Source organism: Chenopodium quinoa, unplaced genomic scaffold, assembly GCF_001683475.1.
Source record: "Chenopodium quinoa cultivar QQ74 unplaced genomic scaffold, ASM168347v1, whole genome shotgun sequence".
Taxonomy (NCBI): domain Eukaryota; kingdom Viridiplantae; phylum Streptophyta; class Magnoliopsida; order Caryophyllales; family Amaranthaceae; genus Chenopodium; species Chenopodium quinoa.
The window spans coordinates 2,054,431-2,071,375 of record NW_018745533.1 but is presented as its reverse complement, the minus strand read 5'-3'; the positions used below and the strand labels follow the sequence as shown (position 1 = coordinate 2,071,375).

General features: G+C 36.0%; 2 protein-coding genes across 3 annotated transcripts; both read right to left on the bottom strand.

Annotated features, from left to right (window-relative positions):
• Positions 1–1,878: 1,878 nt before the first annotated feature.
• LOC110715974 (auxin response factor 7-like) lies at positions 1,879–9,487 on the bottom strand. Of its 2 annotated transcripts, none has more exons than XM_021894594.1 (13): positions 9,445–9,487; positions 8,467–8,576; positions 8,278–8,373; positions 7,973–8,029; positions 7,713–7,868; positions 7,534–7,618; positions 6,654–6,744; positions 6,381–6,545; positions 6,094–6,289; positions 5,517–5,655; positions 3,387–5,344; positions 2,809–2,999; positions 1,879–2,722 (listed from the first exon to the last, which is right to left on the bottom strand). In XM_021894594.1, the coding sequence occupies exons 1-13, from the start codon at positions 9,485–9,487 to the stop codon at positions 2,539–2,541; spliced, it is 3,471 nt and encodes a 1,156-aa protein (XP_021750286.1). In that variant the 3' UTR covers positions 1,879–2,538. The 2 variants fall into 2 exon arrangements, with proteins under 2 accessions (XP_021750286.1, XP_021750287.1); XM_021894595.1 differs by lacking the exon at positions 9,445–9,487 and adding an exon at positions 8,886–9,370 and having other exon boundaries at positions 2,539–2,722.
• Positions 9,488–14,153: 4,666 nt separating this feature from the next.
• Positions 14,154–16,571, bottom strand: LOC110715898. Its single transcript, XM_021894519.1, has 2 exons — positions 16,259–16,571; positions 14,154–14,215 (listed from the first exon to the last, which is right to left on the bottom strand). Exons 1-2 carry the CDS (start codon positions 16,569–16,571, stop codon positions 14,154–14,156), a joined length of 375 nt encoding a protein of 124 aa, XP_021750211.1.
• Positions 16,572–16,945: the final 374 nt, after the last annotated feature.

Below are 16,945 nucleotides of genomic sequence, written 5' to 3'. Positions count from 1 at the left end.
TTTAAGGTAGATATTAATGAATTTAATTTTTTTTTTTAAATGTTGTATAAATCTTTCCATTGAAAATAACCGACTCTAATTTTATGAATTATAAGTTTTATTATTATGTAATAACTGTGCATGGCACGGGGAAAAAACTAGTGCGTTACTATAAAAATATTATTTGCAAGCTAAACTCCTACATCATGTAGGTAAAACAATTCATGAGTCATAAACTACAATTTATAATTTTCATTGTTATTATTTTATTTTTCTATTAGGAAAATTTGTAATTATTAAGCCAACCTTTTGGCCATCTGCTTTTATTATGTCAACCTTTTGATTATTTCTAAATACGTCAACCTTGTAATAGCAATAATTTTGTGATCAAAGTAATTCTCTACCTTCAAACTAGTTTGACTATATATGGTTCTTGTAAATTTCTGATTGGCAATAGCAAATACAAGAATTGAACAATTGAAGAGTTAAATTTCTTGGGAATGAAGAGGAAGAGTGGAGAAGATGAAGTAAGAATTGAAAGAGGAAAAATGGGGAAGAAGAACAAGGAAGAAGGTGGAATAGTAAGTATATAGGATTGAAAATGGGAAAATGGAAAAAGATTAGCTTTTTTTACCTCTATGTAAACAATTAACTTGTTTTTGCAAGTCGTTTTTTATTTTAACGTAATAAAAATTAATGCTAGTATAAGGTTGACGTGTTCAGAAATAATCAAAAGGTTGACGTAATAAAAGCAGACGGTCAAAAGGTTGACTTAATATATACAAATTTTCCTTTCTATTATTATAAGGATCTTGCTAATGAATTCCAGGTCGTTGAATAAGCATTTAAAATATTAATTAAAATAGCATAAATTTGGGAAAACATGACAAAATCACGCGTCGATCGGTGTAATTAATGTTAATTTTAATTTAATATTTTTATTTTTAGCTAGCTTATCCAAAAATATAAAGCTTTCCCCTCTAGGTTTTCTCCTTGGGAGGGTTTTTTTTGTTCCCTCCAGGGTTTTCCCTTGAGAGGTTTTTCTAGCCTCCATTGCTAGATTTTTTCTGATTTTTTTTAAAGGTTTTCTTCCACTCTTTTCCTTTTTTTTTTCTCTTCTCTTCCATCTCTTTTCTTCTAATCTCAATTGTAAATTGTAGAGGCTTCCATAAGTGGTTTTACCGGTGGTAAACCCTAAAAAAACTTTTTAATTGCTTTCAATAAATGCATCCCATCATTATGATGGGGTTTATTCAATTAGGCTTATGTTTTTTGTTTGTTCGTGTGCTAAAGATTGAAGATTTAGGGTTTCATCGTCTCCTAAAAGTATGTAGAAGGCCATATAAGTTTCTTCACCCAAACAACTACTCATCCGTGGATCTCAAGCCGAATTAGAGCTAACTCACAGATTCTATTGCTTCAGACAAAGTTTTTTATTAAGGCGATCGTCGATCGAATCTGCGATGTAACTAGTTTTAAGGTGATTTGTACTTGTATTGTAATTTTAGATTTCCTAGGAATTATTTGTAAGTGCCGTTTGGCCATCTTTCATTAATAAAATCTTTTTCTCCTGGTTAAAAAAAAAAAAAAAAAAAAAAAAAAAAAAGAAGAAGAAAGCTAGCTTATCCAACGCCCCTACGTTAGCTTTTGCCTTGTTATAAACATTCACGTAAGTGAGGTTAACATCAATATAAAAACATTCTTTATTTATTTAACACTATGTTTTTAAGATGAACTTAAACTTCTCATTTGGTGCATCATGCTCACCCATCTTAAACTGTAAGGGGCACAAGCTCTTATTAGGATATAAACACCGTATCTATCGATCGATTTACGAATATTGGACATGATTTGCGACTTAAACGGCAAATAATGTACCAACCAGGGCAGGAAAATAGGTGTTGCAATGTAGCATTCTTCTTCAAATCATTTTTGTACACTAATCTGAATCACATTTTTCTGGCTAAAACATTGTGTCTAATATCTCATTTTTTCCCAGAAGGAAAAAAACTACCTAACTCAAACTCTAGATTTTCTTAATTAATAGCATTTACATTGCCATATCATATGCGATACAACTACAAGGGGTGACATGAATTTCAGCCATTGCCTTTGCATATGGAGTTAGTAACTACTACAACGCTACATCTATTACAACCCTAGCTTTACAGATAGGTTGCATGAAAACAAATGTCGGTGCCAGAAGATAAACCAGGTCCGTTCTTTCCTATAACCTAATGACCGATAGTTTAACTTCTCGCCCCTAGCTCCATATGGATATGTAGTGGAAGAAGAGGGAGATTGAGCTTAATGGCTCAAAAATGATACTCTAAGTTACATTGATGTGTTCGGGTTATGGGTGTTGAGAAGCCAGGGCATAATTAAGATCCAGCAGCTTACCCAAGAATATTTTACCTTCTGTTTTTGACAAAAACTGTTACGAGTGCAAGCTCAACCCTTTTGCCTGTGTTCTACTATCTCTTAGTAATATCAGGCAAAGTATGGTATGCATGTTTATGGAGAACTCATTCAAAAAAGATTGATCTGAGCTTGAAACCCTCAACGATTGAATGAAGCAGCAGAGTGATCATCGAATGGCCCTCTCCATGCATTATTACCACTGTCAGTACCACTAGAGGCTTGATTAGGGATCGGTCCACTACCCAAATCTCCGTCCAAACTCATCTGTTGCACTTCGACAGATGATAATATCTTTATGCTAAGAACACAGTTTACAAACTCACTGCAATTGAACAAAGAGAAAGTTAGGACAAGGAAATGGAATAAGTACTTGTGCAAATTCATTGAAAAAATAAATCATCTACTTACTCCCACGGATCATCTCCCACAAGTAGGATATCATTTTCATGATCTACATAGACCAGTTTCCAATCCGTTCTTTGAGGATCTTCCAGTTGCCCTTCAATGCCAAACATGCGAGCAAGATCGCGTCTGAGCTCTTCATAACCCTTGTAACGGGTAACATCAATGGATCTACCAACTGAGCCACGCTTTTGCACCTTTTGAAATCAAAGAGAAAACACACATAAGTTCTCTCTTAGCGGTTGTGATCACAAATTAATAAAGAGATCCAGCAAACCAATCCATATAAAGATATAACAGTATGATCAATATAACTGGAAGTATCATACAAGCAAGAATTAACAAATGCAGACAAAGGAGAGAGAAAACCATCTCTTCCATACAAACTATACACAGCATAAAACAAACACAAAATTACTTCAACCATGAAGTTGCATCCTTTCTCCGTTTCTCAAATCATGCAACATTATCCCTTCTAGGATGTTAAACAAATACACATGTCATATCCAATTCACAAATAATAAGATGCTTGCATTCCACAACCAATTACCATAAGAACATAGAAACCAAGCAGAACAACTAACCTTTGTATATGTCCTCATACGTGGAGCCTGGCTTGGCCAAATCCCACCACCCAATCCAGCAGGGTCATTAATTGCTGCTACATCATTTGAACATCCCGACTTGAAAGGCATATTTGGAACCCCAAATGACTGGGGGCTCATACCAGCAGCAGACAGTTCTGTTTCAATATCCCTAGGAGCACCATTGTAACCAGAAAGCAAGTTGTGGAGCTCCTTCCCTGAGTCAAAACCCCTTGACAAAAAAGTATCAGGTGTCAGATCATCCATGGCGGTTGATATAGGATGATTATTCCTTGGATGAGACTGCACATCACCATCCAACCCAAAGCTCGGAAGTGAAAGATTCTGATGAAGTCCACTAGCATCCAAGCCATATGAAGTAACAGAAGAGGATGCTTCCAGTGGATCAGTGATGATGCCATTTATACGAGATGGTTCTATTACTTTTGAGTTGGGAATTTCATTCTTGATTCTAATATCAGACTTCTCTTGGAGATCCTGTACCATATTACTGTTGGGCTCAACCGAATGTTCAACTAGCATATTCCGAGCTGGTTGGTTGCGGTTCAAGAAGTTTGATTGGGGAATCTGGCAATTATTTGTAGATGGTGATGTAGAACATGATGGAGCATCTCCTTCCGTTGGACAAGATAGTGATCTTACTATCCCACTTGTTTTCTGCACTCCCTGAAGTTGCACTGCTGAAACTGCAGGAGAATTCATAAGTGGAGATGTGAACATAGTGCTGACACCCACTTGTGGCAGCTGATACTGAGATGTGGAACGCTGCAGCAAATGTTGGTTTGGTTGGGGAGCATGTTGTTGTGCTGTTACTTGAGACTGAACTTGAGAACTAGTAGGAGACAGCATAGGATGTGACTGATGAGGATGTTGTTGATGTTGCTGCTGTGCCTGAGGTTGCTGTTGTAATTTTTGCAGAAGCTGGAGTTGAAGTTGATGCTCTGAGAGGCTCTGCAAAACAGGCGGCCTCTGTGAGAGGCTCTCTTGAAGTAATTGTTGGGAGGACTGTTGCATTTGTGACTGCTGCTGCTGTTGAAGCCTCTGTAGAGCACTATTTTGCTGTTCTGTTTGCTGCTGAAACTGCATATCTGGAGATAAGGATGTTGAATGAACAGAATCTTTGTTAGATTGAATATTTGGAGTGCCCTGGGTATTTCCTCCCTGCAGTTGCTGGTGATGAAGCTGAGAATACATTGGAGACTGCGACACATTCTGATTTATGTTCGGGTTAGGAGAAATGAGGCCACTATTTACAAATGTTGATTGAGGCATTTGCTGCTTTTGTGGTGCAGGAGGCAGTGGTGGTTGTGCTTGCTGTTGTTGTTGTTGTTGGTGCTGTTGTTGTTGTTGTTGCTGCTGTTGTTGGTTTTGCTGCTGCTGTAAATGTTGCTGCTGCTGTAACTGTTCCTGCTGCTGCTGTTGCTGTAATTGTTGATGTTGTTGTTGTTGTTGTTGTTGTTGATGCTGCTGTAACTGTTGTTTCTGTAGCTGTTGTTGCAGTGACTGCTGCTGCGGCTGCTGTTGTTGCAGAGACTGCTGCTGCTGTGGCTGCTGTTGTTGTTGTTGCTGTAGCAATTGCTGCAACTGTTGCTGTTGCTGTTGAGACCACGCCGCAGATTGTTGCTGGAACTGACCTACTTGATTATGTTGGCCAGCTTTGTTGAATTGAAGATTTGGCATAGACATAGATGGGGTTTGGAAGTTCAACAGCTTAGAAGGATCATCGGTACCAAGGCCACCATGCAAGGCAGATGCTGAAAGCATAGATGGAAAAATCCCTGATTGTGCACCAGGAACCTGATTATTTTGTTGCATGTTCATCCACTGTACTAGACTTAAGCCAGGAAATATTGAGCTGGCAGCGTCTTTCATGCCAAAATCATCACCAAGCCAGGGCATACCCCTCTTAAACATGCTATCCATATCAGTGTCGTCATCTGTAAAATTCCACAACCAAATTTGATAAATACCAAGAATTTCAGATTAAGCCCTTTAAAAATAAAAGGCTGGAATCATGTTCATCAACCAAACCACCACTTTATGTAAGCAAGTGATTGTAGAAGAAGCATAGCTTGAGATCAACAAAGCTCCTATCATCTAAAAGCATACCTGGCATCCCTGGCTGTTTAGGAAACTTTGGTCTGAAAAATGGAGGAGGACATATGTAGAAGGGAGTGACAACAGGCTCTATATCCCAAATGGAGACCCGACTTGGTCGTTCCCCGGCTGTTGATTCATCCCAGCCAACCTAAACAAAACAAATGCTGGTGAGCAAGGACCATGAAGATTCAAGCTAATATGAAATGATGACTATAAGGTGAAGCAGAGCCTGACAATATAAATGGTATAACTCATGAGAGGCATCACAAGTATTCAACATGAAGCATTTCCTCAACAATGTATGATGTGAATTTACACATACCAATAGCTGCATGGAAAAAAAATTGATATTTTTTTTTTTGGGAGATATTGTATAAAAATTGACAGGAGGTAAAGGGGCAAGACTTGTTCAATAAGATTAAAAATATAGATACTGCCAGAAAGATGCAAATCAGGCATATTTGTGCAATTGTATCTCAGGAAGGTTGACAATTAATAAAATACAACTATACTTTGACAGCTTTGTTTCAAGAAGAAAATGTAGCTCAAGAAATTCAGAAGCAGACTTATAAAAGCAGAGCAGTACCTGTAGATTACGCCACTGAGAGTTTTTCCATCGCACCGGATCAAGGTCATTGATCCCTGTTATAGTGCCCATATATCTACGTACGCCACACTCCTCAGTTTCAAACATCATTCTAAATCGCATGCCAAGAGAAACTTGGGTATACATCGCTTTATTATACTTAGCCAAGGGCACTACAAACTCTGCTGGACTAGCCCTGTCATAATCAATTCAGTTTGAGATAAGGCTAGTTAGACACAATTTGATGAAAGGTGAAATTAATTCAAGCCTTATAAGCAGCAAACTACCTTGGATTATAAAAAATGGTAAATGGACTATTATTTGTAGCAGCATGAGCTGCAGCAGCAAGAATTCCAATATGCATGCTGTCACTGGATATAACAGATGAAGCAAGGGCAGGCTGCTGTCTGTTTGCCCGCCGTATTCCTAAAAGAAGATGTGATTTCTCGTCTCTACAAGTAAAGTCGTTGAATCAGCTAGGAGGCTAGTACACTAAGTTTACCACAATACACAAATTACAAAAAATATACATCAGTGTGAATAAATGTCAAACATTATACCTTATAAAGAGAACCGAATCACCAGCAAACAATCTTTTTGAGCTAACGAAAACACTCCATCCGGTAGTCAGCAAGTGCCTTTTTGGCTGGCCTAAAATTAAGAAGATTTGCATGATGAAATTAGATCAATGCACATTATGGTGGAACAAAATCTGAAAGAACGCTTTTGGCAAGGAGCTAGGCAGAGTATTACTTAGTGTCTATGTTCATGTTCAAGCTCATTTTACTTATTCAAGCATGATATCTAAGTCTATTCAAGCTTGGTGTTTAGGAATTTTCATGTTCAAGCTCATTTATTATTATATTCATATATTGAACCAAGCTCATAAAAAGCTATATGCCTTGATAATAAAATTCATCACAAGCTTAAGGCATACAGTGGTTTCGAGAGAAGAGTTAACAAGCTAAACTAGTAATGATTTAAATGAGTTTCGGATAGAATAAACGAGCTTGTTTGTGGTCATATTTTACAAAGTTGTCCATTATATGAATACATATTCTTTAGATCTTTAGATTCAAAATTTGTTCAAGCTTAGCTAAAAACCACGAGAAACTCACAACATTTTTGGGCTACTTAGAAGTGTTAACTCTCATGGCACTTTAAGAGTCAAAAGCTATTAAACAGCCAAAACCAGCTTAAGACATGACCTTAAGTATCAAGCAACAAAGCTCATCATACAAAAAACACGGAGAGGAGGAGATAGAACAAGGAATAATCATATGCTATTTTCTGAAAGTCTATGGCTTCTACATGGAATAATTTCTCTCATTCAACAAGGATGTTAAATGGCCATGCAGAAAATGAACTAGAAGAGAACTACAATAAGATAACCATGGGCCATAGTATATGATGAGATGGAATTTCTAGACTAAAGCTTACCTCGATAAATATGTCTGAACGTCCATGTTTGATTATGTAAATCTTTAGCCATCAGCTCTTGGCAAGGAGGTTGCATAGAAAAATCCTATCAAATATCTTCCAGGTAAGCACAATAATAAGGTGATGAAAAAAAATGACAAAAACAAATATAAAATGGATTTGTTTAAATTTCAACTCACCAGAGGCGGGAATATCTTCTCAGCAGCACGACGAGGTACTGAAAACCCTCCGTGTGTGCTAGTGTCACTAGCTGTGAGAGTTTTGCAGAAGAATTCTGCAGGCTGCCTGCTTTGTTTAAGGGCCATCTCTGATGCAAGCAGAGCATCCCTGTCATACTGTGAGAAAGACAAGAAAGGAACATCACATAAATAAGTAAGATTACAAACCAAAAATAAAATCTTTACCTTGATCTTAGATTCTAATTAAATGGACGGCTTACCTTATTAACAGGTTGAAGAGTCATTTGTGCATACACCTCATCGGTCTCAGGATCAGCCTGGTATCATGAAAAAAGCATAAAACATGAGGTATAAAACATGTAAACTGGAAAATGACAAGCAAAGCATCAATATAACATATAAAGCATTCAGTTCCAATCCAAGAATATTGTGTAAGTCAAATTTCATACAACATCTACTTGCGTCAGCATAATAAATTCATGTTAAATCATCCAAAGAGGTTAGATAAAATCAATCCTAATCCAAAAACCATTTTACAGTATCATCAGAATCCAAGGAGCCATACATGTAGCGTGACACTGTGGAGCATACAAATCAACTTAGATGGAAGGTTCGGATAGCTCGGGATGCCATCGGTCTCCTTTTGCATAGAGGCTGCCACCTGCAACACAACAAGATTGCAGTAAACTCCATTAGAAAGAAAGAACACGACATTCATACACAACAGATCTTGCATATGTGTAAACTATCGTACTTGCTCGCTGTGGCCTTGTGGGAAGTAAACCACAAGGCTTCCAACAGGAGGCACAGCAACCAATGGTCCAGCACAGGCATGCCACAACTCTGAATTTATGGCTCTTCCTTCTGTCATACATACCAAACAGATTGAGTTCAGTTACACAAAATAAGAGACATATTCAATCCACAGTAAACAAAGTAAATAACAGGAGATCATCAAGCTAACACATAAATCATTCTATTCAATATCCATTGTACACCGGCATCCCCGGTCCCCGGCCACTCGGGTGCACCTAACTCTAGGTACACGGAAACTGGTAAAATAAGGTGAATAATCTGACTCAAGAACAAAATTTCAGACACATCCCAGAAAAAGAATTTACATCACAGATTTATCTAAACAATTAATTAACATAATAAATAGCCTAATTATACCCATTATTTATGAAGTGGAATAAATCAGAATTGTTGATGCACATATTTACTAGCACATATTAAATGGCAGGAGCATTGAAGAAGAATATATGAATGCAGGAGTTTCAGTGCTCTTTCTTATGTTGCAAGGGGAAGATAAATGTCAACTTCAATCTTTTTCCTGATATTCATTATGCTTCTTTTTTTTTCTTTTTTTTTTTATTATTATTTTGGATTGATTATGTTTCCTACTTCTTCAGGTAAGTGGATTATATGTAAACAACAAAACAGCCCCAAACATCAAAAAATTAATTGCCAAATCCCCAAAATAAGATAAAAATTTGTTAATAAAAAATTAAGAGTAGCTTAATAATTTGAACTTATAACAAATAAATGTCAACTATGAGTTTTTCCAGATCATTATAAATCTTTTCCAGATCATAAATTTCACCCAACATAAAATTTGGAAATTAAAAAATATAAAAAAAAATCAGAAAAATATACTTGTATATTATTATTTTTTTCAAATAATAACAAGATTAAAAACCAACTTAATTAAAAAATTAAGAACATCCATCACCTTCTCCAGGATTAGCCATGAGACCATTTGATGGAGCTTTCATGATTAACAAACCCACTTTCTAAATTCCAAAAAAATAAAATTTCTTTTTTTGGGCTCTTTACTACAACTTCAAACCCAGAACAATCATCTTCAACATTGTCTTCAAGACTAAAACCACATTCATCAAATCAACCCAAAAAATAATTATATCAGCAACAATCTTGCTGATATTATCACCATTTTTACAATTCAATTTCTTCAAAAAAATCAATCTTGCTCATATTAACCTGCCATTTACAGTTCAATTTCTTCAAAAAAAATAAATAATAAACCCAGAAAAGCGTCGATTAAAGATGGGATTTCGCTCCTTCTTCAAACTAATCAAATTGAAGTAATACCCACTTCCTCAAATGATATAATTTTCCCAGAACAAAAGTACTTTCTTCGAAATATTGAGCTGAATTAGTTGAGCTAATTGTGTCGAAAAGAGATGTTTAAGCGTCGAAAAATGGAGGTATGCCTATAGAAGAGAGAGAAAGTAGAGAGAGAAAAGTATCGAGAAAGGAAGAGAGAGAAAGAGAGGAGCAAAGGAAAGCAGCTTTTGAAGGAGAAGAAGAAGGAAGAAGCCGACATTCAACAGACTGGAGCAGGTCCCTCTACTCTTACTCTTTTTTTCTTGGGATTTATTTTTATTCTATTTTATTTTTAAAATATAATTGGGATTTTAATTTTATTTTTACTTTAACAATAAACAAATTAATGTGTAAAAATTGGGGTTTTATTTTATTTAATAACTAGGATTTTAGTTTTTCATATATTTTTTTAATAAAGTAAAATGAAATTTTTCCTTAGAGCGTCTTGTGTGCAGATGGTCATATCATATGATCGTTTGTAAAAGAACAAAGTATCTCATAAAACACTAAAACCTTTACAAAACAATATTCCGTACTAAAGAACACGGACTAAGTAACCCCTAATCCCTTATAACATTAACGAAATAATTCCTATAATAGTTGTTCACATTGTGTAGCCAGTCACATATACAAATTTAAATTTTTATTCTTTTATATAAAATAAATACATGAGTATAACATAATAAAGTAACCTTTTATAACACTAATCAAGTAACCCTTTAGACTGTAGTGTAGTTAAACACATATAAAAGTTACTCCATGAGTCCATTGATCACATAATTGACATTTTTACTTTTTTATTTTAAACAATAATTAAAAAAAAAAAAAATTGGGATTTTAAAAATATTTTTTTTATATTAATTTGCTTCCCCCCACCTTCCAACTTTCTCCTTTCTCAATCCTAAGCATGCTTAGCTCATATGCTTGGTTCCTCTCACTTTTTTGTGATATGATTTTATATGTTTTTCACTTCCTGAAATTCCTCCTACATTTACATTACTTTAATTATCCACCTATGTGCTTCTTCTTGTTGGGTTAGGTTGTCACTCGTATGAATTATTATAAAAAGAAATTCAAATCTACTTCAAGTTACGAGTAGTTATCAAAGAATTTTAATTGGCCGAAAATAATACTATCGAGTATTATTAGATTTAGTATTCAATATGCAGTAAATAATTTCGACTTTCTGAAATTATCTCTACTATGGAGTTTAAATGTAAGAGAAATTAATAATTTACTTTTGGCCTATTTTCATAGGTAGTATTTTAGTGGTAATTTAAAGACTGGCAAAAGTTAATGTGTACCTCCAATGCGTTTGATAAGAGAACTAAAAGTAAAAAAATTAAACTAAAATAAATAGGAAAAATTGTGGAAAATAATACAACCTTTAGGCGGTTCTTTTTTAATAATACAACCTTTTGATTAAGTTTTAATAATATAACCCTTGGGGGTGTTGATTTTAAATAAGACATAACCGGATGCAACTAGATAAACAAGTTACCACTGCCACATGTCATTATATGATTGGCTTAAATAATTTTTTTATTTTTATTTTCTTTCCCCTTCCCTAAACACTAATAAACCACCATTGCTCCACCCTCTCTTTCCAACCCCACCACCATTGTACCACTGCCAACCCCGCTGCCAATCCCCACAACCAGAATCGACCCTTCCCTTTCCCGACCACCCCGCTGCCAACCCCCACAACAAGGCCAAAACTCCCACTTAACCCACCATTACACAGTTCGCGACCATCGCAGCCACCATTCCTACTTTCCCAACCACCACAGCCAATCACTCCACCTTTCCTGACCACCACAGCCCCCATTCCACCTTTCCTGACCACCGCAACCAACCAAGATCACCAAAAACTCCCACACAGCACACCGACCTCACAAACCCAACAATCATTGCTACTCCACCCCTCTTCTCGCACCCGCATCACCAAGTCCCCAATTACGCACCAAATTACTGTAGGAGTTTATAGGTACTACGCAGCGGAAAAACATGAATCATATTCAATCAAGTACCAATCCCAAGAATCACATGCATAACACACAAGACACATAATCATACCTTTGACGCGTGAATTCCACGAAACTATTTGACAGGCAAATCAGGGAGAAAATAGAGCCCCAAGCGTTGCTCCTCTACTTAGTCCACGAGATTCGAACGAGCCGTCCACCAATACTAGATTGGTCGAGTGATTGAGGAAAACCGCGATCACCACCTTTATGGACAACCGACCACCGCACGAACTACCACCACCACGACACACCAGCGGTGCCTAGGAGGAGGAGAGAGCTGTGAGAGAGAGGACTTTGAGAGGGTTGGGTTTCGTGTTTGCTAATTAGGGTTTGATCACACTAATCAGTTAATTGCTTTCCTTGCTGCAAACCTAGGAACCTAGTCTATTTATAATCTCATTATAATTAGACTAGGGCACGAAGCCCAAAACTCCCTTGTCCACTCCATATGGCCGGCCACCTAGAGTGATGAGGCCCATGTTGGGCCTCGTCCTCTAATGCTTGATCTAGCCCCTTTGTGTGACCTTATAGGATCCGTCCAATTGGGCTTTGGCCTATTTCATTAGTCCAAAGATCGTTATTACCTCTAGCTATGGCAAAACGACGACCCAAAAGTACGAACTTAATTAACTCCATAATTTGATCCAATTATATATCTAGTAATTGCACACGACGAAGACATAACTCCTTCAATCTCCCACTTGTCTGAGACAAGGGTGCAATATTCAAATTCCTTAAGTCAATATATGTGTCGATTTGATAATATGATTGCATCACATGTCGAGATCATATTAATCTACAAATCGTTTCTTGAAATCTGAGTTAGAATTACAAAACCAAATGATTATTGTGTAATGCATTTGAACGCGGCCACGTATTTTCTGAATTCTCCCTCTTCAAGCGGCCATGACACATTTCCTAATTTAATAGGTAGACTCTATCCAATATTGTGGTAACATGACTCCCACTCAACTTCTGAAATAACCGGGAAACACCCTTTATAATCTCCAGTTACGGCTAGACGTTTGAGTGTACCACAGTTACAACATCCATTGAATGAAATCAATGTTCCACTAATGTCAAAGGAATCCACTAATATATACGGAAGCTCTATACTTGAACTTCAAAGTAGGTCAATAGTTCGATCATGCATCATTCATGCATATCCAAGTGATTGAACGAGCATCACTATGCCCCTATAGCCCATGAAACTGCGCTATCTAATCAATCTTACATGCTAGTCCATTTATTGAAATCATTTATGTCCACTTTAATGATCTCGAACTAGGAACTTTAAATAATATATGAATTTTGTTCACCTGTGGGGTTTCAATTCACCAGGTCATCAACCTGATGAGCCCATCAATTCATAATTATTTTGGACATTTTACTTAATTTCCAAAACCATAATTAAATAAGAGAAATAATAATTTCTATTTTAAACATAATTCTGCAAATTAATGCATTTCTCATGTAATATGTTTTCTCAAAACATATACAACTTAAATTACATAACTTGCTTCAATCCTAGGACTTTAATATGACTTTCATACCTTAGTCCATGGAAGGGGTTTAGTGATTTCTCACTCATAATAAAACTTTGCAGAACACGACCTTCCGCTGGTCAATGATCTCATAATTGAGGTGATATCTCATATCCTTTTGTTTAGATTTGTGATGTGACTCTGGCTCCTTTGTTTTTTGGCAAAGGTGACTTGTTAGTCACATGAAATTCTAATCCGAACTTCCTCTGTAACTATCTTACTATAGTTTAATACACATATTATGACATTGAGTATGCAACAGTGCTCTGCTTTGAACTCTTCAAGCTCACTGTCCTTTTCCATCCAGACACAAATATGCATTTAGATCACCATCTAGAATCATCTTGCCTGTTTGAAAAACTTGCATTTGTGTAACCTTTTGACAATTTGCTTAAATTACCATTTAACACAATAGCTAGAAAAAATTCCTTTTAGTGCTTCTCAAGTACTCAAGGACTTTTCTTGGTAATTCTCCGTATGCTTATTCTGAATTTGCTTGAAACCTGCTACATATGTACAAGTCATATGCAACATCTTGCTTTGTACATTTAATGGCACATATAATGAACCTTTTGCAAAAGCATAAGGTACACTATCCATACAACTCAACTCTATTAGCTTTTGAAGGCACTGAGTCTTACTGAGTGTATTACCATGAAACATGGGAAGACATCCTCTCTTATATTCTTGCTTCATGAACTTGTCAAGATCCTTATCAACATAAGTCTCTCGATTCATTCTAATCATTCTTCAAGATTCACTTCATGGATCATAATTCCCAATATGTATTCAACATCTCCTAAGTCTATCATATTGAAACAATCTTTCTAACCACTACTTGACTTATTCAAGCATTGATATATCATTTCATATGAATTGTATGTCAACTACATACTAGACTAAAAAGACCAATTGCTCCCACTAAATTTCTTGTCTCTACAAGAATTCTTTCGTTCTACTAAGGAAATCAAACTGTTTGATTGCCTAATCAAAACGAATGTTCCAACTCCCTGATGCTTACTTCAATCCATAAAATGAATTTCTGAAGTTTGCAAAACTTTCTAGGAATTTCTGGATTTCAAAACTCTTAGGATGTATCATATACATTCTCACCATCAAGAACATTTCATGAAAGTGATTTTGATATCCATAACTAGAATAATCCGAATAGGCTTACCCAACTAATAGGTTTGACCCTATTTGTAAGACTATTATGGACTAACACATTTTTACTGGATTTCATGGCTTTAAGCCATTTCCTGAGTTGGCATCTATCCAAAGCTTGCTTGTAGGCATGGGTTCCAACCACTCCAATAGGAAAATTTTAGAATCCACCTTTTTCTCAGAATTTCAACAAACTGTTTGTTTTGATCCCAAGTAACCTACGATAGGTATGAGCAACAATAGAATTATTCTCTTCAACTCTTTGAAGCCTTTCATTCTAGTGGGACGATAGAAGCCTCGCTAATGGAATTAGCTTGCTTCGACACATGATTTATCAAATTAGCTGATTTCATATGCCTTCGTCCCTGATGTAGTGTTATCCACATCCATTTGTTGCTCGTCTCGAATCTCATCAACTTTACTCCCACTTGGCTTTGTAGGAAGATATTCTTTCTATAAAGACACTATCGCGAGCAACAAACACTTTGTTTCTACGCGATTGTAGGAATAATACCTCTTAGTTTCCATGAGAAAACCCATGCAGAACTACTTTTCTGATTTAGGGTGTATTATGTCATCTTTGTAAACATTTTACATTGATTTCATAACCCTTAATCCTGTTTAGAAAAGATAGCTTTTGGAACATTTCCAAATCATAATTCTTATGACATCTTTTCTTCTGCTTTGGTTAAGTTTCCTGTTTAGTATATTTGCAATTGTTGTTGTTCTAATGCATATCCTCAAAACGATATTTGTGAATCATTAAATTTTGGATCGAACAATGGCAAGCAAAGTTTGATTCCTTCTTCATAAACATACAATTTAATTGTAATGTTTCTGGATTGTGAATTAATTCAACAATTTCCTTTAGATGATCATTCCTTTTTAAGTTAAACATTTATCACAACAATCATATTGTGGTGTTAAATTGTTTCATCTCAAACTGATTTTACATTTCATTTTGGAAATTTTGAACATTTCAATGTTTCCAATCTTTACTTCATTAAGTAATTATCAACATATTTACTTAAATCGTTAGTAAAAGCAATGAAATAGTTGAACCTCTTTGCTAATTTTGAACTTATTGGTTCACATACATCATATGTATGAGTACCAAAAGGTCATTTTAGCTTCCTTTCCCCTTTTTACTAAAAGGCAACTTGGTCATTTTAACTTATCAAGAATGACTTCTAATTCTCAAGTGATTCATAATCATATAAGAATGAGAGTCCATCCAAAACTTTGGATGTGCAAATGGTTTATGTGACCCAACTTTACTTGTTGTAAGTAAGTGTATTTTGAATCATCTAAATTATTTTGTGATCTACTTATATCAATGTCATAAAACAAAATTAACTCATATCTAGCAAAATGAAAACAATTTATTACCTTGGTCATGGATCAACACTTGTCCAAGCCAAGTAAACCAAATTCAGTATTCTAAACAAGAAAGCCGAAATATTGTCTCATCAAAACTGGAAATTGTTTTAAAATCATGATAAACTAATCAAAATTTAAAACTATGAAGCTATCTATGGCCACTCAAATACTTCTAGTGCACCTTCAAGCTCCATTTCCAAGCTAGCTTCACTTGTTTGCAGTTCCTGCGCAACATCACTATGTTAAGCACTGCAACTTGGTATCACATACCTAAGTGAAAGTTAAAATGTTTATAACATTATACCTGAGGTTGATGCTCCATTCTTCTCGAGGAAGTCATGGTATTTCTGGCAATTTCGCTTCCAATGCCCCTTCTTCTTGCAGTAAAAGCATTCACTTTCACTTGCAGCCTTGGGCTTTGGAGTCGTCTTAGGCTTTTCAGGAGCCTTGGCAACTTGCTTGCCCTTGGTCTTGGCACTAGCCTTTTGCCCCTTCTTCTTGAACCCCTTTCCCTTTTGAATCATAAGAACTTCCTTCTTAGGTTCCTTAGGGATTTGTTTCTCAGCACTAACCAGCATTGCATGCAATTGATTCATAGTCTTTGCAGTGGCAGTCATGTTGAAATTCATGATAAACTGGTTGAAACTTTCTGGTAGTGAATGGAGAATGATGTTTGTTGCCAAATCATCACTTTATGGGTGCCCCAGTTTTTCCATACTTTGAATTAGGCCGATCATTTTGAAAACATGATCATGAACTGTGGCTCCCTTCTCCATCCTACAATCTAGAATCTCATGATGGAGCTCATACCTTTCAACTCTAGCTTGTTTCTTAAACAAAGCTTTGAGTTCTTGCATGATTGAGTAGGCATCCTGGTCCTCAAAACGTTTTTGAAGACTAGGCTCCATGGTAGAAATCATTAAGCAAGTGATAGGTATAGCTCTATCATGAGCTTCCTTATGCTTCTTGATCTCTGCCGCAGTTGGATTTT